At 40.5% G+C, this 25,434-nt stretch overlaps 1 protein-coding gene and 2 pseudogenes across 1 annotated transcript; 1 reads left to right on the plus strand and 2 right to left on the minus strand.

Annotated features, from left to right (window-relative positions):
* Positions 1 to 450: 450 nt before the first annotated feature.
* LOC116585889 lies at positions 451 to 1,657 on the plus strand (annotated as a pseudogene).
* Positions 1,658 to 10,112: 8,455 nt separating this feature from the next.
* LOC116585887 lies at positions 10,113 to 11,386 on the minus strand (annotated as a pseudogene).
* A 3,398-nt stretch (positions 11,387 to 14,784) lies between these two features.
* Positions 14,785 to 15,840, minus strand: LOC116585888 (T-cell-specific guanine nucleotide triphosphate-binding protein 2-like). The gene has a single exon (XM_032335241.1). It carries the CDS (start codon positions 15,838 to 15,840, stop codon positions 14,785 to 14,787), a length of 1,056 nt encoding a protein of 351 aa, XP_032191132.1.
* Positions 15,841 to 25,434: the final 9,594 nt, after the last annotated feature.

Raw genomic sequence — 25,434 nt, forward strand, 5'->3', positions numbered from 1 at the left:
TGCCAGTACCATGCTGTCTTGATGATGACAGCTTTGTAATAGAGCTTGAAGTCCAGAATTGTGATGCCACCAATTTTGGCTTTCTTTTTCAATATCCCTTTGGCTATTTGAGATCTTTTCTGGTTCCATAGAGGCTTGCTGTTTCTTTTCTTTTCTTTCTTTCTTTCTTTCTTTCTTTTTTTTTTTTTTTTTTTTGGTAAGATTTTATTTTTAAGTAATCTCCACACCCAACATGGGGCTCAAACTCACAACCCCAAGATTAAGAGTCCCACTCTCTACTAACTGAGCCAGCCAGTTACCCCTAGGCTTGCTGTTTCTAATCTAAATACCTTTGCAGTGAGTTGGGAGTGGATCTGAAATCCTCAGTTTGATATAACAAATCTGATGATCCTCAGCCACCCTGTGCCCTTGGCCCTCCTAACTCTCCTGTTTTTCTTATTTCGACAGGTCACTCCACTGATCAGAGAGATGACACAGCCCAATCAGTCCCTTCACACTCATTGTCTACATCCTTCACCCCTGCTCTGCAGTACAATACAGGATGGACAGTCTTACCTAAGGCAACTGCCACAAACACTGAGAAGGCACTGGTAGAAGCGAAGTTGCTGGGGGTGGTCTCTGTGGCCAGGGAAACCCTGGAGATAGCGTCTAGTGCCCCAGTGAGAATTGCTGTCACTGGGGGCTCTGGCAATGGCATGTCTTCCTTCATCAATGCACTGAGGGGAATTGGGCATGAACAGGAGGACTCAGCTCCTACTGGGGTGGTGGGGACCACCCAGATTCCCACTTGCTACTTTTCCCCCAACTTTCCCAATGTGGAGTTGTGGGACCTACCTGGACTAGGGGCAGGTACCCAAAACTGGGGGAACTATCTAGCGGAGATGCAGTTTGGTCTGTATGACCTCTTCATCATCATTGCATCGGAACAGTTTAGCATGAATCTCATGAAGCTTGCCAAAGCCATCCAGGGACAGGGAAAGAAGTCCTACATTGTCTGGACCTAGCTGGACAGGGACATCAGCACACGTACCCTCTCTGAAAAACGACTCCTGCAGAATATCCGAGAGAATATTTGGGAAACTCTCCAAAAGGAGAGAGTGCACAAACCCATCATATTCCTGGTCTCCAGCTTTGACCCTTTATTGAATGACTTCCCAGAGCTTAGGGAGACCTTGCACAGGGACATCTCTGATATCAGGTACCATTGTCCTCTAGAGAAATTGTTTGACACCTGTGAGAAGGTCATTAATGACAAGGTGACCTCTTTGCAGGGGCAAATAGCTTCAAATTCTTTCCAGGACGTCCTTGGCATCCAGAATACAGATGATCTGGCAGAGTGTCTGATGGCCTACCACTTGTTTTTTGGTGTGGATGATGAGTCTCTCCAGCAGGTGGCCCAGAGTATGGGTAAACCTATGGAGGAGTACAAGGCTATTATGAAGTCTCAGGATCTGCACACTGTCCTCACTGGGGACAGGATATTATCTTTCATGAATTGTAATACAGCCTCTTATATTCAATTCTGAGACACATCCCATTCTTAGGTGATACTGTTCTCAACTACCTGAGAGTGTGGAAACACAGACACTTCCTTGAAATAGTTGCCAAGGACACCAGGACCATCATGAAGAAAATCCTTACAGACTCCATCATCTGAAGAGCTGTGATTTCTTCTGGAGGGAAGTCAGGACATCTGAGGTCCTCTTTTCACACTGTACCCTTCCTGAATTCTCAATCAAGCCGAATATTTCCACTTTCATTGGCTGTAAGTTCTTCAAGAAAAATGGGCTGATTTTCTCATTTTGAATCCCTGTTGGGAAACTCTAAAATTTTTTCTAATTTTTATCACTTATTAAATGAGCCTGGATCCAAAGGTGAATGAAAAGATTTGCTCTGTGATGTACAGTCTCATTCTGACATCCCCTTATCACTTCACATTAACATCCAGACCCTCATGTTCCTTCACTTCTCACCTCTGGACTTATAGAGGCATACAGATGCAGAGGGGAGAACATCCTTTGGGATGTTCCCTTTGGGGAAATATGATGGAGAATGTATGTTTAGCTATTCTTTGAAAGTTTCCAAGACCATTCTGGTATTCTGCAAAGCTCTGCCCTTACACCTCCCCTCACTGATTGCACAAAAACATTTATATAAGGGGAAAAAAAGGGAAACAGGAAATGGACGCAAGGGCCATTGTTATTGGGAATAGAAAACTGTTGAATGTATAAGCAAATCTGACTATTGTAAGTAGTAACACTGACTGCCACTCCCTCCAAGAGTTCATGCTCTTCACATGCACAGCTCATGTAGGCCTGTCATTGGAAATAGTACCTGTTAGATTATGTTTCCTTTAGAGAAGTGTTTGTTTACTTAAAGTTACCTTCTATGTTGTGTTCTTTGCTAAAGTCATCTCCTATGTCAGTCAAAGAAATCTTAATCTGATTGTCAACATTGAGGAAACTAAACCATTGCCTATGACCTCACTGTCTATACAGTTAACCCAACATATATAGACTCTATGGAAATTCTCCTAATTGGAAACCATTTTAGACCCTGGTTCTAGATTTTTCCCTTTACTGTGTGTGTGTGTGTGTGTGTGTGTGTGTGTATAACAAAAATTGTTTTTTATAACACCCTTTTTTCAATGATGTTTGAAACCTCTCTCTCCACACCAAAAGTAACATAACCTGGGTCTCACCACTGTGGGAATCATTCATTCCTCACAAGAGCAGCCGTCCTTCCTAGCAACATTCTCCATCAACCACGTGACCTTACTCTATTCATGTGGGAAGATCGCACCCAGTATGGAACCCAATCTAAATTTGTTGGACATATCTGAATTGGATCAATGTGTAAAATTTTGGCCACCAAATCTTTGTAACTGAAGGTATAAGATAATTAAACAAATCTGGGGGCAAAGTAAGAAGGGGATGAGGAAGTGGCACAGTATGATTTTATCATAATAATACTATGCCATTCCCTTAACCTCAGATGACTCTGCGTAGTAATGATGACATTACTCCAGAAAATCCTTTTTCCCTGAAAGGGTTCCATGCAACTCTTCTAATTCTTACTCTCAGTTGGACTAGTTGCTCTCCCAGCCTGGAGCACAGGCCTTGCTCACATTCATCCATTACGTTGGTGGTGCTTGTGCTTCTTGGATTCCCTGGTTCATTCACATTAGGTCCATTCTCAAACAAAGTGAAAAAAAAAAAGTTCCCTGGGAGGTACTTTCTGAGTCTTTGCTATTCCATTTAAGGACTTCGTTCTATGGTCACTTTTAATAAATAGTTTGTGTATAGGAAACAACATCATTTTCTCTTAGAACTCTGAAGATCTATCTCCTCCTAGCATGTCATGTTGCCAGTATAAAGCCCAATGCCAATTCCATTCCATTCCTTAAATGGCCACCCGGTTGTCGTCATCCATGGGGACTATGTCAGAAGTGTCACTGGGGGGCTAGTGACCTGAAGGACCTCCATCAACACTCAGCATTCAGAAGCCTCCTTAGTGAGAGCTGATGTGAAAAGACATGGATGAAATGGAAACACATATTACCAAGTGAGAGAAATCAATTTGGAGAGGCTAAATACTGCATGATTCCAACTATGTAACATTCCAAGAAAGGCAAAACTGTAGAAATGAGAAAAAGATCAGTGGTTCTCAAGGGTTCAGGGCAGGAAGGGACAAGCCGGTGGAGCACAGAGGCCATTTAGAGCAGTGAAACCACTCTGTGTGATATAATAATGGTGCATAAATTATATTTTTATCTTATAGAATATGCAACACCAAGAGGGAACCCAATGTAAACTATGGATATGGAGGGAGAAAAATGGGTCATTTTGGGTTCATGAATTGTAGGATGGTGTGAGTTGTTGACAGTGGACAGGCTGTACTTGTGTGAGGGCAGGGGTTCATGGGTTCAGGGGGGTCAGAAGGTCCTATACACCTTCTGCTCAATTTTGCTGTGACACTTAAGCTGCTTTAAAATGGAGTCTAGTGAAAAAGATAATGGTTTCTGACATCATTCTTCCCCTTTGGCATTGTTCCTTATTACGTGTTCTAAGTACAATCATGTTCAGCACTCTGTATTGTATCATATATATCCTACTGATATATATATCCTATTGATATATATGATACAATACAGATATATACACAGAGTAAAGTGAGATATAAAGATGAATACCTGTTAACTCAACTCCCATATTAAGAACTGGAATGTTACTTAAATCATTGGATATTCCCACAAGCATCACCCCATATTGTGTCTCTCTGCATCTATTCTCAGATGTACAGATCCTTTGAATTTGGAGGTGTGTGTGTGTGTGTGTGTGTGTGTGTGTATGCTTGTTTTTGCTTTCTTTAGTTATGTCCATAGATGTGTGTTTCCTCAGACATTATATCATTTAGTTTTGCTTGTTTGAATGCTTTAGAAAAATTGAATTAGTTTGTGTTCCAACCTCTGTAAGCGGCTTCTCATTTACATTGTTTCTCTCGCATGTGTTCTCCATTTTGCCAATATAGCACATAATCTATTCACTGTCAGTGGAAATTTGAGTTTGGGGTTCTTTACAGTTCTTCCTATCTCCTCAACACCCTTCTTCTAAAAACATCCTACATATGTTTCTGGTACACCTGTGGCAAACTTTCTCTAGAACTAGCTGTGGAATTGCTGTGTCATAATATACAGATACACATTGTGTGAAAGGAATATGATGCACTGTTGACAAAACACACTCAAATCTCCCATCTCTCAGATATTTTCTGTATTTATAACTCTACTGGCCAGTTGAGAAGGCTCCTAACCTTACAACTCAGATGTAGACTATACCTGTAACTTGGTGCCTGTGACCACCCCCTTGTCTCTAGGAGATTAATGGTGTCTAACCACATTTGCATCTGAAGCAGTTTTCCTGAGTCATGTCCTTTAAGCTCTGCAGGAACTGCTGGCTCACTCATGGGTTCTCCTCTGATGGACTTCCCCAGGGATGCTGGGGTTCTCAGACATGCACACAACATTCTGTAATCCAACTCTAACACTACACAAAGACTACTGTTACTAAACATATTTTTAGACTTAGGACTCATTCTGGAGTGAAGTGTATACCCACAAGTTCCTGTGTTGAAGCTGTAAAGCTGTAGGAGGCTCATTAAGGAGATAGTGAAGGTTAACTGAGCTCAGATGGGTGGAGCTGTGACTCATGGGGTTGATTTTAGAAGGCGGAGAAGAGACATCAAGGATGCACACACAGACAAAGGCCATATAAGGACACAGGAGAATGGGGCCATCTGCAAGCCAAGGACAGAAGCTTCAGAAGAAGCAAAACCAAAGCACCTTGATCTAAGACATACAGCCTTCAGAATAGTGAGAGAATAAATTTCTGTTATTTAAGCCTCCCAGCCCATGGTATTTTGTTATGGCAACTCTAGCAAACCAACTTCCTGAAACTAGGAGAAATTTCCAGAATACAGTCTGATCCCCAATAGATTTTTATTCTAATTCATGCCTCAGTTGCTCTCCATTGGATTGGAAGTATGTTCTTAGTTAGGGTTGAGGAAGACTCCAGAGATTTAACTCCCCATTTTTTTTTTTTTTTTGTCACTGAAGCCTTGAATACTCTCCTTCTCTTCCAGCTAGCACCATGATCAACTCTGGGGAGCTGCTCACGTAGATGCATGAGCTCAAGAGACACCTGGGTGTTTTCCACCCAGCCTCTCACAGAGGCTCTACCATCCTTCCTTCACCATCACTATGCAACACTGGTTAGGTTTCAGTGTGTGACAGCCAGAGTGGCCCACTGAGACCCTGAGTGTGCTCTGAGCACTGAGGTCACAGGGCTGGGTTCAGGTCCCAGATCTTTCTCTGGGAGTATAGTGAATGAAGACTCTCCCGATGGTGGTTCCTCTCACTACATATGACCAGAGATATTTTGTGGTTCAAGAACTATGAAAGATGCTTTCTGCCTTTTGCTTTCTACCAACTTGAGAAATAAAAAAGGAGATTAACCAAAAAAACAGAGCATCACTTCATTTTGAGTGCCATTTTTAAATTTAAACATACAGTGAACTCCTATGAAGGCAGTGACAGGAAAATGAGTGTGTTGAGAAGGAACATAAATGACTCAAAAAGCCCACAGAGGCAAATATTGGTGTTGTGCTTCTTCTCTCAGTATTGGAGACCAAGAAACTCAGGTTGTCTGGTTGTAAGATGGGTGTTTCTGACTGATGAAATAGAAAAGTTTCCTATTCTTACTAAGGTCTGGGTGGATCTTCCTTTGAGATCACCACATTCACCTTCATTTCATAAACTAGAAGGTGACTGTGACTCTCAGCACCTCCATATTAGGGACGGTGGTGGCTGGGGAAAGCTTTCCTGCCCTCAGTATTTTCAGAGGCTTGTGGGAAGAAGCAAAAAATGGAATATAGGAAAAACATTTAGAAAGAGACCACCCAAAGCAAATTCTGCTGTGTAGGGGAGGATCTTGTAGCTCAGGTAAAGACTTTCCTGGCACAAATAGGAGATGCAGTGTAGGGAATATGGCCAATGAGATTGTAGTAGTAGTGTATGGTGACAGCTGGTAGCTATACTTGTGATGAGCACAGCAGAGCTTACAGAGTTGTGGATTTATTTGTTGTATACCTGAAACTAATGCAACATTCTGTTTCAACAATACTTCAAGGAAAGAAATGAGTTTCCCAGGAGTTCTAATTAAAGAAATCCCTCATTAAGATAATGGGGGTTAGGCTGGCTGTGGAGGAGAGATGGGAGTTCAGATGTAACTTATCTCCTTTTGTGTTGTCCCAAAGAGCCATCTACCAATCAATGCAGGACCTAGAGACCACTTGGAAATCCCACAGCAGTTGCCTCTTACTCTTTTCTCTCTAGCCTCAGACTCTGGCTCACCTCCTCCATGGACCATGCCAGTCATGACATCACCCTGGACCTCATTCCTCATGCATAAAATACAGAATTGGAGGATAGTAGTATTCAAGGACTCCTCCTGCATCAGTGTGCTTTGGTTCTGTGACTCCTGGAAGCAAAAGAGGACAGTTTCCCTGCCCACCTAGCTATAGACTTGCACACCTGCTGACAGAAAGTTGGACTCAGTCAAGGGCTTCAGCTGCCCTTTAGGGCCTGAGACTTCATGGTTGTTCCATACAGATCCCCAAGAACTGATGTGAGATCAGTCATAGGCAGAGCAGCCTCCTTCTTGAGGTCAGGTCTAAGGGGGAAGGGAATGATGACAACGGTCCTCCTGTTATAAGCCACACCAACACTCACAGTTCCTTTCCTCCTTCCTCAGTTTGCTTCAGAAATGCTTGTATGCCTGTATAGGTGGGGTGCTAGGTAGTTTCACACTTGCAAATGGGTTCACCTTGGCCTGATCACCAGCCAGCTGCACTAGTGTTTTAGTCAGAATTATTTCTGCTGCAAGAGCTTTGTCTGCTCAGGCTGCCATAGCAAAGTCCCACAGTCTGGGTGGCTTAAACAACAGAAATTGGTTTTCTCATAGCTCTGGGGCTAGAAGTCCTAGATCAAGGTGTTTTCAGGGTTGGTTTCTTCTGAGGCCTCTCTCCTTGGTTTGCAGAGTGCCAGCTTCTCCTTCTCTCTGTGTCCACATGGTCTTTCCTGTGAGCCTGCATGACTGCATCCAACTTTCCTCTGCTAAAAGAATTCCTATTGGATTCAGGACCATCCTGAACATCTCATTTTAACTTCACTGCCTCTTTGAAGACCTTGTCATCACATACATTTACTTCAAAGGTATTGGGGGTTTGGACTTCCATCACAGAGTGGGGTAGATGTGGCGGGACACAATTCAGCCAGTACTGACTTCACGCACCTCCACCAGCCTGGGGCATAGAGGAACAAATGTGGCTGCCTTGTTGTCACATCAGGGTTTTGTTTTCTCAGGTCAACTAAATCCCTTTCCACTCACTCACCTGCTTCCTGGCTTCCCTCATTGTCTTTTTGTTGTCTTCTCCCCTGGAGAGAGAGAGAGAGAGAGAGTATGTGTGTGTGTGTGTGTGTGTGTGTGTGTGTGTGTGTGTGACTATTTACATAGGATAGGTTTCTATATATATATAGGAAAGGACAGTCAAGGATCACAGCCTCTGGCATGAGCCCCTAACAGTGATGGCAGCACTTAGATGGGAAGGCGATGGCAACTCAAAGGTATCAGAGGGAAATGAGGGAGCAGGAGGAAAATCGACCTTTCATTAGTGTCCGAGAGATAAGAAACTACTACACTATACCTACACCTAAATGATTTTCTGGCACATAGTAGCCTGTCAGTCAATGCTAGCTGGTTGAAAACTGAATGCACAAAGATCAGAGGCCATACACAGGGAACATTCAGAGAACAACAACAACAAAATCTCTTGGAAATAAGAAGTTTGAGAACTAGGTGGAAACGAACGATTTTCCAAGGCTTGGAAAATCAGGAAATCATTCAGAAGTAAAAAATAAAATTTTAAAATGATGGCATTTGAGCCTTAAAAGATGACAGAAGTGCAGGAAGACCCTGGGCTTGTCTGTTCCCAGGAACACAAGTAGATAACTATCAACTCTTCCTAAATACTCCAGAAATCAGTCTGAAGACTGACAGAACAAACTTCACAACATAGAGAGGAGACTACCTCAAACATGCTGGGAAGGAGAGTCTGCAGACAACTGGCCTAAAGGATTGTACAGCCAGAGCATAACAGCAGAGTGCACTTAATGCAAACCAGAGTCGTTCTTGGGAGCACAAAGCCCCAAACATTACATAACCTGTTCTTCATAAAGCCATTACTTTCAGGAACAGGAAACATAACTGGCTTTTATAACACAAAAAAAAGGAGGTAGAGGATTAGAAAAGATGTCAAGATGGAGGAATTTATCCTAAATGAAAGAACAAGATAAGACCATAGCAGACATCTAAGCAAAACAGATAGAAATAACATGATGGATAGAGAATTTAAACTGATAAGCAGGGGTGCCTGGGTGTCTCAGTGGGTTAAAGCCTCTTCTTTTGGCTCAGGTCATGATCTTGGGGTCCTGGAATTGAGCCCTACGTCAGGCTATTTGCTCAGCAGGGAGCCTGCTTCCCCCTCCCCCTCTACCTGCCTCTCTATCTAGTTGTAATATCTCTGTCAAATAAACGAATACAATCTTAAAAAAAAAAACCCTGATAATCATCAGCATACTTACTGGGCTTGAGAAGATAATTGAAGACATCATCCTTATCACAGATGTAAAATATTTTTATTTATTTATTTATTTATTACATAGAAAAGCAATTTATTCCATTATAAGCACTTACACAATTAGTCATGGAGAGTAACAGGCCTGCTGGTGAAACAGGTCACCCAAAATAGAGATGGTACCAAACTAGTGGTCAAGGACTAACTCCTAAAAAAAAAAAAAAAAAAAAAAAGCAACTCTTATCCAGGATTAATTTAATTTTAAAAACAAATACAAACTATCAATTCACTCTTCTCAACTCAACTGGACAGTCTACCTGTGGTATGACTGTCAGGTAAAAACATACATCTTTTCAACTTGGTGGTCCCAAGTTTCTTAAAAAAACCATTTCACAGAAAGGAAAGAAATATGAAAACAGCTCAAGAAATATACTAACAAGCAAAAATATTGGGGAAAGAGGAACACATAGTTTTGACTTAACTGAAGAAACTGAGAGGAGACTGGTCTACATAGGGAAATGTGCATCCTGGAAAGTCAGGTGTGAAAACTTTAGAATAGGAATTTATATGACTTGAATCTCCCCCATTTCCTGAATAAAAACAACATCTTGTGGTATTTATACTTCATGGCTCAGACACCTACTTCACTTGGCTCTATCCTTCCTCACTTTAGCCTTTAATTAAAAGGAGTCTGTAAAACTTGGGGATATAGCCTAAGAAGAAAAATAACCACACCCAATATTCCCCTTTCTGTGGCTACATTAGACCTTTTGTTACTAGAAAATTCCTGAAGAAAATTTAAATATAAGTCTGTGGCTTTACTGAATCAAGTCCCCCAGTTAATATTTAGAAAACACCCTCTGTTTGGACTAGTAACATCGTTGATGGTACCTATCATAGAGGGATAGCCAAACAAAGTTTGTGTCTCAAAACCAGTGTTAAATCAATCTCAGGGTTGAGAGGGGGGAAAAAAGGGGAGTCTAAAATCACAAGAAGTGCAGACATATCTAGGACCCTTGTCCTTCTGGATCCACGCTTCCTTCAGGATCTTCATCATTGTAAATATTCTCTGCCATTTGCCACACTTGCATGATATTGTCTTCTGATACAGAACAAATCACCCAAGGTTCATTGGGATTCCAGGAGAAATCAGATATCTTGGCAGTGTGACCACCATGAATAAACAACAATTCTGGTGGTCCATCTTCTGCATCTTCCGGGGATTGTTCCTCTCCAATTTTACTTAAATCCCAAACATTCAGTCTGCGATCAGTACCACTGGAACCAAAATGGTCTCATTGTGAGGCGACCACTGAACCTGGAATATTTCATCCTTATGAGATTCAAAGGAATGCAACTTGAGTTTCAGATTTCTCAGATCCCACAAGGCAACAGTCTTGTCGGCTGATCCTGTGGCCAGAATGAACTCACTGTAAGGATTGAAAAATAGGCAGTTCACTTCAGCAGTGTGAGCATCAACTGAGTGGCTTGGTTTGGAAGTATTGTTTGAACGAGTATCCCAGATCATAAGTTTCTGATCATCAGCAACTGACCCAAACAGAGACTCATGGAGCAGATGCCAGGAAACAACTTCTACTACTGCTGTATGTCCTGTAAAGATGGTCTTCGCATCCACAACTTTTCCTTCCTTTGGAATAGCACTGATGTCCCAGAGGCAGATGGTGTGGTCGTCTGAAGCACTAAGTAAGTGCCCACTGAGATTTGGGTTCCAAGAGAGTCCATAGCCCTCCTTCTGATGTCCACGGAGATGCAAGTCTGGGTTGCACTCTCCAGAAGGGTCTGGTTTAGAAGGATGTTTTGTATAGTCAAAAACAAGAACATCACTGGATGGAGTCTTTGTCGCAATGATACAAGGGTTCTGGGGCATATAACGTGCCCGGTTTACTTCTCCTTCATGGTTGATCTTGATTTCTATTTCAATTTTTCCACTAACTGAGCCAAAACCTCCAAATTCTCCTTTCTCACTGTCGTAGTGTGAAGCATCAAACTGAGCATCATTGTTAGGGAGCTGCACACTGGCTATCACAAGATGGTTTTGTTCATCGGACGTGTGTGTTCCCAGGACAAGTCGATGAATGCTGAAGTCTTTCCCTTCTGGTCTGGTTACATCTGGAAGGCACTGCGCAATTAGGCTAGGCCACTCCAGGGCATGGGTCATCACCAAATCGTAAAGAAAAGGAGTGTTCTTTTTCCATATTTGTACTCTTCGTTGATCCCACGTTCTTCCACTGCGTCATCAAAGGCTGCTTCCTTGTCGGCTGTGGCGGGCAGGCAAGCCGGGGGGATCCCGGGGTCGAGCGTTGCGGGAGGGGTGGGGAGGCTACGGGCCTAAAATATTTTTAAAAGATCCAATCAGAAATTAAGAATTCTATAAATGAGATTGTAAACAGGCATTAATGCAATGAACAAAAGGCAGGAAGAAACAGAGGAATGAATAAATAATGCAGAGAACAAAACGGTAAGAAATAATGAAGCTAAACAAGGGAAAAAGAAGAATTATGAAACACAAGAATAGACTTAGGGAACTCAGTGGCTCCTTCAATTATAATAACATTCATATTATAGGAGTCCCAGAAATAGAAGAGAGAAAAGGGGACAGAAAATTTATATGAGGAAATAATGGCTGAAAATGTCCCTAATCTGGGGAAGGAGACAGACACCCAGATCCAGGAGGTACAGAGAACTCCCATCAAAATCAACAGAAACAGGCCAACACCAAGATAGAGTAAAATAATATTTGTAGAATATAGAGATATAGGGAAAAAAATCCTAAAAGCAGCAAGACAAAAAAAAAAAAATCCTTACTTACAATGGAAGATAGACAAGGCCAGCTGCAGATCTCTCAGGAGAAACTCATCAAGCCAGATGGGAGTGCCAAGCTATATTGAATGTGTTGAGTGGGAAAAATTTGTCCCCAAGAATAGTCTATCCAGCAAGACTATCATTCAGGATAGAAGGAGAAATAAAGCATTTCCCAGAGAAACAAAAGTTAAAGGAGTTTGTGACCAAATGGGTGGTCACTGGAGGGGAGGAGGGGAGAACAGTGGGTGAAAAAGTTGATGGGGATTAAAGAGTACTTATTTATTCACTTATTGTGGTGAGCATAGAGAAATGGTCAGAAGTGTTGAATCACCATTGTATACCAAAACTAATATAACACTGTATGTTAATTACAGTGGAGATTTAAAAATAGTAAATAAATAAATAAATAAATAAATAAATAAATAAAATCTTCAAATAAATTGTTTTAAGGAAGGGAAAAACTAAGGGGGGGGAATCAGAAGGGGAGACAAATCATGAGAGACAGTGGATTCTGAGAAACAAACTGAGGGTTTTAGAGGGTAGGAGGTGGGGGATGTGTTGGCCTGGTGATAGGTATTAAGGAGGACACATATCCATGGAGCACTGGGTGTTATATGTAAACAATGAATCTTGGAACACTACATCAAAAACCAATGATGTACTGTATGGTGACTAATATAACATAATAAATGGAGGAGGAGGAGAAAGAGGGGGAGGGGGAGGAGGGAGGAAGAAGAAGGGAAGGGGGAAGGGAGAGGGAGGTGGAGAAGAAAAAGAAGAGATAAATTGTTTTCTTATACCAACAAAGTTTAGATTTGCTTTGTGTTTTATTAAATGTTAGATCATCTTGTTTAATTACACAGTTACCAAGCTTTGTAAAACATTTGCATGCATTTTCAATGTAAAATAAGTTGCATTAAGGAAAAACTAGCCTTTACACTGCCTCTCCACCCATCACTTCCCCAATACACAATTGAATTTTATTACTGAAGTTGTTTCATATTTAATTGAAGAATATGTGCAAATATATAATTCACATTTTACACTGTCTTAGATTGTCACTAACATACTGTACATATAATTCTCCATCTTATTTTTGCATTGAACAATATATCTTGGAGATGAGAACACAGCAATATAGAGGATATTACTTACTCCTTTGTATAGTTGTCAAATCATCTATCTATTTTGTAGCTATAATGTTTCCTATTGAAGAACATTTAAATTTTGTGTTTTACCATTTCAAATAGTGCTGTAACTAATAACTTTTAACATATGTCTTTTTGTAGTTTTTCCAGATTTATTATTCCTTTCCCCCTCATCTTTATTTAGGTAAATTGACAAACAAAATCATATATATTTTAAGTGTACAATGTGATTATTTGATATATTTGTACATGTAGTGAAATGATAACCATAATCAAGTTAATTAATATAATTAATACATCCATCACCTCACATATATACTGTGTGTGTGTGTGTGTGTGTGTGGAAAAATGCTTAGGATCTATTTTCTTAGCAAATTTCAAGTATTATTATTATTGTTGCAGAGTATAAAAGACTGTTACAAACCATAGTCACCATGCTATACATTCAACTTATAACTAGAGTATCAAAAGCTGTACACATTTCTCCCCCACTTTCCATCCCCTGTTAACCACCAATCTACTCCCAGTTTTTATGGCCCAGATTCTTCAAAGTGGGATCACTGGGGCAAAGTGTAAAGGCATGTTTTCCTAGGAATGGCCTAATCTGTACATACTGTGTACGGATGAACATTGTATGACAGACTCTATTTTTCTAGTTTCATCCACACAATGTCAAACTTGCAATCCACCCAATCTAATAGCAGATAATGATATCTTATTGTAGGTGCCATTTATAATTTATAGTTCCCTCCTTAGATAAGAGATTGGATATGTTTAAGGAGCTTTTGTATTATTTTTTTTTAATTTCCACTTAGATTCATGACAGTCCTCTTGGCTCTTATTCTCTTACCTCCATTCTCAGGCACAAAATATGCTGCCAGCCACCAAGAGGTGTATAGACCTACAGTTTGCAAACCCTTGGACTATTTTCCCATCTTACACATTTCTTCCTCTCACAGTGTACCTTAGATAGATTTTTTCCTTAGCTAATGTTTCTCTTTCTTTGCCTGACACATGTTCAGTTCACTATATTTAATATTTATTAAATATAATGATAATCGTAGAAAGGACAAGTAGGATATCAGTCAACATTAACTGAGCAGAATTTCTGCCTTCACAACAGAATAACAGGAATGCCAAAAATAGACTATGTATGCAATCATTTAAAAAATAATTTCTGAATATCTGTGTGAACAGCCTTTTTTCACTACTATGTCAGTAGAAAGACCAGTGCTGGGTATGTAGTAACCATCACACAAAGAGATATTCTCTCTGCTAAGCAGAAAATTCCAGACTCCTGTCCTTCATTTTCCCAGGAAAGATCATATGAAAAGAATTTTTAGAGCTGATTGTTCTCACTGTCAAATAACAGTCATTAAGTTAATGGTTTGCTCCAGAGTGAATTATGGAAATGTCTGTGAAACACCTTGAGGGGAGTGGATCAGGATTGATTCAGGGAAGTCCTAAGTCATCCTTCCAGGTCCCTGTGCCATGCCAATACTGAGAATAATTCAGGATCTGGCTGCCTCATTTTCCCCATTTTCATTCCTGACATCCTGAGGTAGATAGGATTGCCCAGATTCAACAGGGTCCATAAAAATATCTTCTTCTTCTTTTTTTTTTAAAGAAGAACTTTTGCATCATTCACCACGGTCTCAAGGAAATAATTTTGCAAGTTGAATATCTTCCTAAAGTAAATACCACTGGCAATGGGTCCTCCAGTAACAGCGCAGAATTTTTCCACATATCTCAACAGTTTTTCTCCTAATAACTCATCACCCTTCTCAGCTGATAGCAAATGGGGAGAGTTGAGGTTTGCCTTGAGTTTCTCCACTGACACATGCAAGTCCTTGGCTATGGTTTCCAGGGATGCATCATCCAGCCCAAAGTAAGACCTGTAGAGGGTTAAAGTCTCCTCCAGCTTCTCTACATCATTATCACTGATAAAACCCTTGAAGGGGATGGTGGCTGATGCTCTAGCCTTCAGGGCCTCCAGCCAGACCTTCTGTTTCAGGGAATCCCTCTTCCGGTCAATGGGGCAGTCACTGCAGATCCTTTGCAGGATTTCATCCATATTGAATGCGCTGGGTTTACTTATTTTTGCACTATGTAAATCACTGTCCACTTTAGTTCGAAGAAAGTAGAAATTCTTCTTCATTTTTCTAATTGCTTCAGCCAAATGAGCATCACTAATTTTGAGGCGTGTAGAAGAGTTGATACTAAAGTCATACTCACAAAATTTCATCTTCTTCAGATACTTCTGTGGCTGAAAAGTAATGGTCATCATACCAGGCAGATCCCAAAATGTCACATTGGGAAGTTTCGGGTGTTTGTATGCTCTTCTCTCCAAGGTTGTCTCCACTGCCCCGGTGAGGGCAGCCCCTTCTTCATCGTGCCTCACCCCCCGCAGGGTATTTATGAAACTGGATTTCCCTGTTCCAGACTCCCCGGTCACAGCAATGTTTAGAGGGGCACTGTCAATGTCTCTCAATGCATCACTAATTACAGAAGCCAATCTGGGAATGTCCCCCACCTTCAGGTGTGTTTCAATCAATGTGATGGTTTCCTGAGAGAGGATTTTGCTTTCTGGCTTGAAGTTCTTAAAAAATTTGTCAAAGCCAGAGGCCAAATCAATACTCTTTGTATAAGAGGATGTGGAAGAGAGGGACTGACCCATGGCTGGAGCAGTAGAAGGCACTATGGGGAGGAGAAAAAAAGGGAAGGAAAAAGTTAGTACAGCAAGGAATGGTGTGGGCTGTGCTGTTAGGGACAGGTATAATGTCAGTCCTGGCCACAACATTGTACCCAGGAGTGCTTCTCTTTCTGTCCAGTCATTGCTCTTCCCTTATCTTGGAAAGCCCTTCTTCTATAAGACACTCTTCATTCTTCCAGACTAATTTTACAGCCTGATTCTTCAATCCAAACTTTTCCAGAAGCCCACATCATTCTTATTTATCTTGCTTTAGTTTCCTTTGTTTGTAACATTATGAAAATATTACTTTTTCATTGCAGCGAATCTAAGACAGCACCAGCAGTTATCTCAACACCCCTTCCCACTGTGATGTAAGACCCTCCAGAAAACCCACTTCTGATAACCTCCAACAACACCGTGTCATAGAACTTGGTTCTCACATGAGGCACCTAAGTAAGGAAAACTGGCTCCTTTATCTTCATTAGGAGAAACTTTCCATGATTGCAAATATGTTTCTTATCTAGTTTTCTTTTATGTGTGTGTGTTTTTTTTTTTATCTAGTTTATATCTAGTTTTTTCTTTTATGTAGAAAGTGTGCTGGCTCATGAAAGTTTTGAAAGGACTCTTTGTATTTCATGGAAAAGCAACAGCAGGTGGCATGGGTTCCCATGTTATAAAAAGTATGTTGGACTATCCACTTGCTATGACCCACCCCAACTGTTCCAAGACCCCACCCATCACCTCCTTCATACCTGTGCATAAAAGTGGACAGAAATCATGCAGGGAAGATAGTCCTGCTGGAGGAATGACTGATGTATAGAGTGTCAATGAAGTAAAAGATCATGTGAACAAAGACTGAAGCAGGGACTTCTGTCACTTTCTCTGATATCAATGAAACTGAGCTTGTTCTTGAATCCCTGAACCTATTTGATCACTGGAAGCTTATATCTTGAGAGGGGGCACCAGAAGAATCATATATCCAGCACTAAAGGTAATGTGAAAGATTTGTATACTGCCCCCTACAGAGATTGAGAGCAGAGTTTTTAGACCAGGAAGCAAGTCACTTCAAGTCGTCACTGATGTCTGAGCAGCACGCAGGCTGGAGAGGTGTGCTTTGGCTAAAATGAGGCATCAGACGTCCTTTGGGGGCTTTTGGCTAGCCGTTGCTGCAGCCCAGGAGATGATGGCAAAAGACATTTTTGGAAGAAATTATTCAGACCAAGTGTACATTGTCTGGACTTGCACACATATGAATGCAGCATGCAGACATTCTCCTTAGAAAAGAAAACTGGGGGGAGGGTGTCTAGCTTGTCAAGGGTGAAAGAGGCAACTATTAAACAAACAGGAATCATGGTGCCAGCACATCTGACTACCCAGCAGGAATATTCTTCACATACAGAAGAAAGGAAATCCTGAGCATCTGGCATGTGCAGGGACAACCTCTTGCTGTGTGGAGAGAAAAGCATCCCACCACCCCTCTGGGGAGCAAGCCTCTCACAAAGCAGATTGAAGGAGCCTAAGTATGGAAGTGGCATATAAAAGCTTTGCCTCAAGGGCGAGCCAACAAGGTGAGACTACAACTCCTTCTGGTATAGTCTCCTGCCTGTGCATTCTCAGAGGATGGGGAGGAAAAACAAAAAGACTCCTTGAAACAACTTGTTTCATGAGCCGGTCCACTTTCTAGATAAAAGAATGCACTGGAGCGTGAGGAAATACACCTGAGACAGGTCCTAAGGAGTGGAACAAATAAAGGGAAATAAAGGGAACCAAATGACAGGGTTAGAGAGTAAGCAGACATGGAAAGTGAAATTCTGTGTGCTGAGCAAATTTCAACTCCGCAAAAGCCATGCCGTATTCTTCTATAGGTTCTATACCTCACCTGATGTTGTATGTAAAGCTCTGTTACTTACTATTTTCTGCTGCAGCAGCAGTGCGTGGGGGCAGGGGCAGAGTACCTTATGATATCCCTGGGAGCTCCACTTACCTTCTGGCACTGTGTTCTCTGCAGCTAGAATAGAAATGACAGGGAATGTAAGAAATCCATGCCAGTAAACTTTAGATGTGCATCTCTACATACGTTCCTCATCTCATCCACTTAACAATCCTATAAGGATGTATAATAATTTCCAACTTCAAATCAAAAAATCAAATAAATGTTGCAGTTAAGAGACAGGCAACCTTACTGTTATCAATGTTCAGACCTAGAATTCAAGGTGAGGGCTCTCTTCCAAGGGCAGAGCTCTGTCTCAGGAAGCAAAGGCAGAGCACACAATGAGGTGGTGAGAGATAAAACTAGGACTCAAAATGAAGTCAGTGTGAGACACACAGGATTTATAGTTCTATGGAGAGATGTGTTAAAAAGAAAACCACAGAGTCATAATGGGTCCGTTTAAGTTAAAGCCCAAAGTCAGTAAACCAAGACTTAGTATCTAACAGCAGTTTCAACCCCCAAGGATGTAATCTTACAGCAGTCAACTTGGCAGTTTCCTGGTCAGCACTAAAACCTATACTGAAAGATCTTCTTCTCTCTCCTTAGGATGGCAACTGAGCCTAAAACAAGGATTCTTTCCTAATAACTGTTTTCTTAATAATTGTTTTTCTGCTCTCTTTATTCATTAAAACCTTTTCTTTTCTATAGCAAAATGGAGCTCCTTTATACTTCCTAGATGGGATATTACCCAATTCAAAAATCACTTAATAAAGTCAATTAGGTTGTTAGAATTACTTGGTTCAATTCTTTTGTTTAATATATTTAGTGGCAGTATCTACAGCCTAAGCAAACTTCTGACTCTATTTGGGGACAATAAGAAACACAGGTGTGGTGCCCAATGAAGCCTTTTGAGTTCACTCTTTCTCAACATTTACAAGGGTCATTGGTAAGTCCATCTTGTTTTGGGCTCTGCTCTGTTTTGCATGAGAGCTTGGGAAAGAATTGCCTTTCCAACCCAGGGTTAGTGGATCACTCTGTCACTGACACACAGGCTCTGACAAAGCAACATTCTTAGGCTTTGGTTCAATCCACAAGTCCACACTGGAATCCTTTCCCCAATTCCAGGCCACAGTCTGTATTTACTGGTCTTTGCTGGCTTAGTCTTTTCCCCATTTCCTGCCTGCAGCCTTCAATAATGGAACCTTCTGGTTTAGTCCATGATGGAAATCTGTGGTTTTGTGTAGAGGGCACACTATTGAATAGTTCATAGTAACTTAAACCTAGCCCTTGGTTCTGAACTCAGATTCTGATTTGGGAACTGTTTATGGTAGTTACAGTTCTCCATGTGTGTGGAAGCAGGCTGCAGTCCCCATTCTTGGAGGTCTACTGGCTCAATTCCTGTCCTAATCCCTAGTTATTTGGGTATTGCTCGTGTCCATAGTTCAATTACATCAGTACTGTTGTGTTCTTTGAATATGTCCATGAGGTAAAGGACTAATAAACAAATAGAAACTAAACTAATAAACAAAAGAATAAATAAACTAACAAAAAATAAACAAATAGAAACTAAACTAATAAACAAAAAGAATAAATAAACTAACAAAAAATAAATGGGATCTTTAAAACTCCAAACAGTTAAGTGCTCTAACCCACCAGCACATTGTGTATGTTGTATCTAAGATCCATGGGACTCCTTCTTAAGCTGTTCATAGGAAAGCAAACTGGGACTGTACTTGAAAACAGTATGGAGGTGACTCAAAAGTTAAAAAGAGAACTACCATATGATCCAATAATTTTAAAACTAGATATTTACCCAAAGAATAAATAAATACTGATTCCAAAGGATAGATGCACCTTAATATTTATAGCAGCATTATCTACAATAGCCAAATTATGGAATGAGCCCAAATGTCCATCAACTGATGAATGGATAAGAAGACATGTGGTACATATGTAGAGGATGGGATATCATTTATCCATAAAAAATAAAGCCTCCCCATTTAAAGAGAAGTGGATGGACAATTATATCATTCCGAACACCTATGAATTCAAACTGAGATAAGAAAAGAAATTGCTGAAATCCAGAAAAGAATTGCTGAATCTCTGCCAGTAGAAAAGTAGATGCAGGGAAGTGAAACTGAAGGGAGATATTGGAAGATAAAGGGCAGGGAAGGGATCCTCCACAAGTCAGCTATGGGAAAGTGAAATAGCCCCAGAGCACAAAATTGGAACCTGTAGAAATGTGTTCTGGGGAAAGACATGCCTGCATGAAAGGTGCTCACCAGGTGAAGTAGGGCAGAATGCTAGGTAGGAGAGTGTGGTCTCAGGATCCCCTGAACCATAGAAGGAATGGGGGTGCCTGAGCTGGTAGAGTTCCCATACATTGGAGCAGAGAAACTAGTTGTCAGAAAGCTCTGGAGGAGGCTCTGAGCTCAGTTTGCCATAAATCACAAGCTGTGTCCTGATGAGGTGACTGTTTCCTGCATGGAGACCCTGCAAAGGACAAGAACATGGGGACCCTCTGCCTTCCCCTGGGAGGGGCAGAGCAGATGTGTGTGGGATCAGGCAACAACTCTCTGTGTGGGAGCCTTTTAAAGGATGTTAATGTAAACCATCTACCTTCTCCTGGGAGGATCAGTGTGGGCACACACTGCAGAAGACTGCAGAGTTTGGCACATACAAAGTGAAGACTGCTTATCCCTGAGAGAGGGGACCACCATCTTTCAGCTCTGGGGTGGAGATGGGGCATGGCCATTTTTACTTTGATCCTCTAAAGGGGCATGAAGAGCCTTCAGGGAACAAACACCACTCAGAGCAACTAAAACTGCTTACACTGAGTCTGGTCCACTTATAAGGGGGAGGTGAACTACTCTCAGGAAAGACACCTAAGAATCAGGGCTGCTGCCCCACCCCCAGAAAGCCAACTGGAAGAACAGGTAAACAGCAAGTTTGTGGCCCACATGGGCTTGTAAAATTCCAGCTCTAGAGGGAAAATAATGTATACAACTTAGTTTTGGTTATTTTTTTTTCTCATGATTCACTTACCTTTCAGTGTAAAATTTTCTATTTTTTCTTTTTTCCTCTTTCAACTAGTTTCTTATTTTATCAACTCCTTGATTTTGTTGTGTTGTTGTTGTTGTTGTTTGACAGAGAGATATCACAAGTAGGCAGAGAGGCAGGCAGACAGTGAGAGGGGGAGTGGAGAGCCTGATGCTGGGCTCAATGCCAGGACCCTGATATCATGACCTGAGCCAAAGGCAGAAGCTTAACCCACTGAGCCACCCAGGAGCCCCTCAACTCTTTGTTTTTTGGTCTTTTTTAACTTTCATTTTTTACATTTTCACACACACACACACACACACATATAATATATATACATACACTTCATTTTGGCTTCTTTTCTCTATTCAATTTTAGTGTGTGTGTGTGTGTGTGTGTGTGTGTGTGTGTGTGTGTGTCTGTGTGTCTGTGTCTGTGTGTCTGTGTGTATTTCTCTATTCAATTGTGTGTGCATGTGTGTGTGTATTTTGTTGTTGTTGTTGTTTGGTTTTGCTTCCCTTACAATTTGGGGATTTAGTGTCTTCTAACAGACCACAATACACTCAGGACCAAGTGGATCACCCCGTTCTGTCCACTCTATAACATTATATACCATCTTCTACCATCTTTTTTTTCCCCCTTTTTCTTTCTCATTTTTTTCTAGTTTCTGACCTCCCCAGACTTGTCTAGTGTGTATTTTGCTTGTCTGGATGTTCATATTTTCCATAGTGCTCACTCATTCATCCATTCTTCTCTGGGCAAAATGACTAGAAGGAGGGGTTCACAACAAAAGAAAGAACCAAAGGTAATACTCTCTGCCACAGATTAAATTGATATGGATATAAGTAAAATGTTGGAGATGGAAATCAGCAGAACAACTATAGAGTTACTAGCTGGGCTGAGTGACATCTTCGTGCAAAAATGAGATTTAGTCAGGTCAAAAATAAAAATGCCCTAACTGAGATGCAGTCTAAATTGGATACTCTAAAAGATAGGGTAAATGAGGCAGAAGAGAGAGTCAGTGACAGAGAAGACAAGTTGATGGAAAGAAGAAAGATGAGGAAAAGAGAGATAAACAACTAATGGACCATGAGGGAAGGCATTGAGAAATCAGTGACATCATAAAGCAAAACAATACTAGTATTACTGGGGTCTCTGAAGAAGAAGAAAGAGAGAGAGGTCCAGAAAATATATTTGAGCAAATCAAAGCTGAGAAATTCTCTAACTGGGGAAGGAAACAGGCATTCAAGTCCAATAGCTAAAGAGAATGCCTCTCAAAATAAATAAAAATAGGTCAACACCCCAACATATAATAATGAAGCTTGCATATTTTGAGGTAAAGAGAAAAAGTCGTGAAAGCAGCTTGAGATAAGAGGCTCTTAAGCTACACTGGTAGAAACATTAGGCTGCCACCAGACTTATCCACAGAGACCTGGCAGGCCAGAAAGGGCTGGCATGATATATTTAGAGTACTAAGTGAGAAAAACACACAACCAGGAATATTTTATGCAGCAAGGCTGTCATTCAGAGTGAAAGGAGAGAGAAAGAGCTTCCAGGACAAACAGAAACTGAAAGAATTTGTGACCACTAGTCCAGCCCTGTAAGAAATATTAAAGGGGATCCTGTAAGTGAAGAGAGAGAATATTCTTGGGAGTAACATAGACCAGAAGAAACAGAGACAATCTACAGAAACATGAACTCTAAAGATAATACAATGGTATTAAATTCATATCTTTCAATAATTACTCTGAATCTAAATGAGCTAAATGCTCCAATCAAAAGACACAGGTGATCAGATTGGATGAAAAAGTGAGACCCATCCATATGCTGTGTACTAGAGACTCATTTTGGACACAAGTTCACCTCCAGATTGAAAGTAGGGTGGCAGACAACCATTTATCGTGCTAATGGACCTCAAAAGATAGCTAGGGTAGCAATCCTCATTATCAGATAAATTAGATTTTAAACCAAAGACTGTAGTAAGGGGTGAAAAGGGATACTATATACTACAACAAGAAGATCTAACAATTATAAATGTTTACATCACTAACTTGGGACCAGCCACATGTATCAACCAATTAATAATCAAATTAAAGAAACATATTGATAATAATACAAAAATAGTAGGGGACTTCAAAACCCCACTCACAGTGGTGTACAGATCATCTAAGCAGAAGATCAACAAGAAAACAAGGGCTTTGAGTGACAGACTAGACCAGATGCACTTCACAGATATACACAGAGCATGCCATCCTAAAGCAACAGAATACACATTCTTCTCTAGTCCACATGGAACATTCTCTAGAATAGATCACACACACTGGGTCACAAATCAAGTCTCAACAAAAGGATAAGATTGGGATTATTCCTTTCATGTTTTCAAACCACAATGCTTTGAAACTTGAACTCCATCAGAAAAGGAAATTTGGAAGGAACTCAAACACTTGGAGGATAAGGGAATCCTACTAAAGAATGATTGGGTCAAACAGGAAATTAAAGGAGAATTTTTAAAAATTACGGAAACTAATGAAAATGAAAACACAGCCGTTCAAAATCTTTTGGCTATGGCAAAGGAGGTCCTAAGAGGGGTGAATATAGCAATGCAAGCCTTTCTAAAAAAATTAGAAAAGTCAGATACACCAGCTAAACTTGCACCTCAAGGAGCAAATACTGCCTAAACCAAGCAGGAGAAGAGAAACAATAAAGATTACAGCAGAAATCCATGAACTAGAAACTAGAAGAAGAGTAAAACAAAACTAGAAACTGCTTCTTTGAAAGAATTAATAAGATTGATAAATCCCTCAGCAAACTTATCAAAAAGAAAAGAGAAAGGACCCAAATTAATAAAATCATGAATGAAAGAAGAGAGTTCATGAACAACAGCAATACAATAATACAGTAATTTTAAGAACACATTATGAGCAAGCATATGCCAACAAATTATGCAATCTGGAAGAAATGGAGGCATTCCTGGCAACTTATAAACTACCAAAACTGAAAACAGGAAGAAATAGAAAACATGAACAGACCCATAACTGGCAAGGAATTTGAAGCAGTAATAAAACTCCCCCAAACACTGGAGTCCAGGGCCAGATGACTTCCCAGGGGAATTCTATCAAACATTTAAAGAGAAACTAATACCTATTCTTCTGAAGTTATTTCAAAAATAGAAATAGAAGGAAAACATTCTATGAGGCTAGCATTACCTTCATCCCAATACCAGACAAAGAACCCACCAAAAAGGAGAATTACAGAAAAATATCCATTAAAAACATGGATGCCAGAATTCTCACTGAGAAACTAGCCAAAGGATCCAGCAGTCATTAGAAGGATTATTCACCAGGATCAAGTGGGTTTTATGTCTGGGCTGTAAGGGTGGTCCAATGTTCACAAAACAATCAAGATTATAAATCACATTAATAAAAAAAAAGTCAAGAAACATATGATACTCTCAATTGATGAAGGAAAAGCATTTGACAAAATACAATATCCTTTCTTGATGAAAACTCTTCAAAGTGTAGCAATAGAGGAATATGCCTTAATATCATAAAAGCCATCTACAAAAAGCCCACGGAGAATATCATTCTCAATGGGGAAAAACTGAGAGCTTTGCCCTTAAGATAAGGATCATGGCAGGGATATCACCATCACCACTGTTGTTCAACATAGTGCTAGAAGTACTAGACTCAGTAACCAGACAACAAAAAGAAATAAAAGGTATCCAAGTTAGTAAAAAAGTTAAACTCTCACTCTTTGCAGGCCACATGATACTTTAGGTTGAAAACCCAAAAGACTCCACCCCAAAATTGCTAGCACTTGTACAGTAATTCAGGAAAGTGGCCAGATATAAAATCAATGCACAGAAATCAGTTGCATTTCTTTTTTTTTTTTAAATAATTACTGGATGAAAGTAATACACTCTTCCTTTTTAAAAAAAATTTTTAAAGATTTTATTTAGTTATTTGACAGGCAGAGATCACAAGTAGGCAGACAGGCAGGCAGATAGAGAGAGAGAGGTGGAAGCAGGCTCGCTGCTGAGCAGAGAGCCCGATGTGGGACTTGATCCCAGGACCCTGAGATCATGACCTGAGCCCAAGGCAGAGGCTTTAACCCACTGAGCCACCCAGGTGCCCCATCAGTTTCATTTCTATAGACTACCAATGTGACTGAAGAAAAAGAAATTAGGAAATTGATCCCATTTACAATTGTACCAAAAACTGTAAGATACCTAGGAAGAAACCTAAGCATAGAGGTGAAGGATCTGTACTCTAGGAACTGTAGAATGCTTATAAAAGAAATTGAGGAAGACACAAAGAGATAAAAAAACATTCCAAGTTCATGGATTGGAAGAATAAACATTGCAAAAATGTCAAAGCTGTCCAGAGCAATCTACACATTCAATGCAATCCCTATCAAAACACCATCAACATTTTTCACAGACCTGGAATAAATAATTCTAAAATTTGTGTGGAACCAGAAAAACCCCGAGTAGCTGAAAGAGTGTTGAAAAGGAAAACTAAGGCTGGTGGTATCACAATGCCAGACTTCTACTTCAAGACAATATGGTACCAGCTCAAGAACAGACACATGCACTGATGGAACAGAATAGA

This window comes from Mustela erminea, chromosome 3 (assembly GCF_009829155.1).
Source record: "Mustela erminea isolate mMusErm1 chromosome 3, mMusErm1.Pri, whole genome shotgun sequence".
Lineage (NCBI taxonomy): Eukaryota > Metazoa > Chordata > Mammalia > Carnivora > Mustelidae > Mustela > Mustela erminea.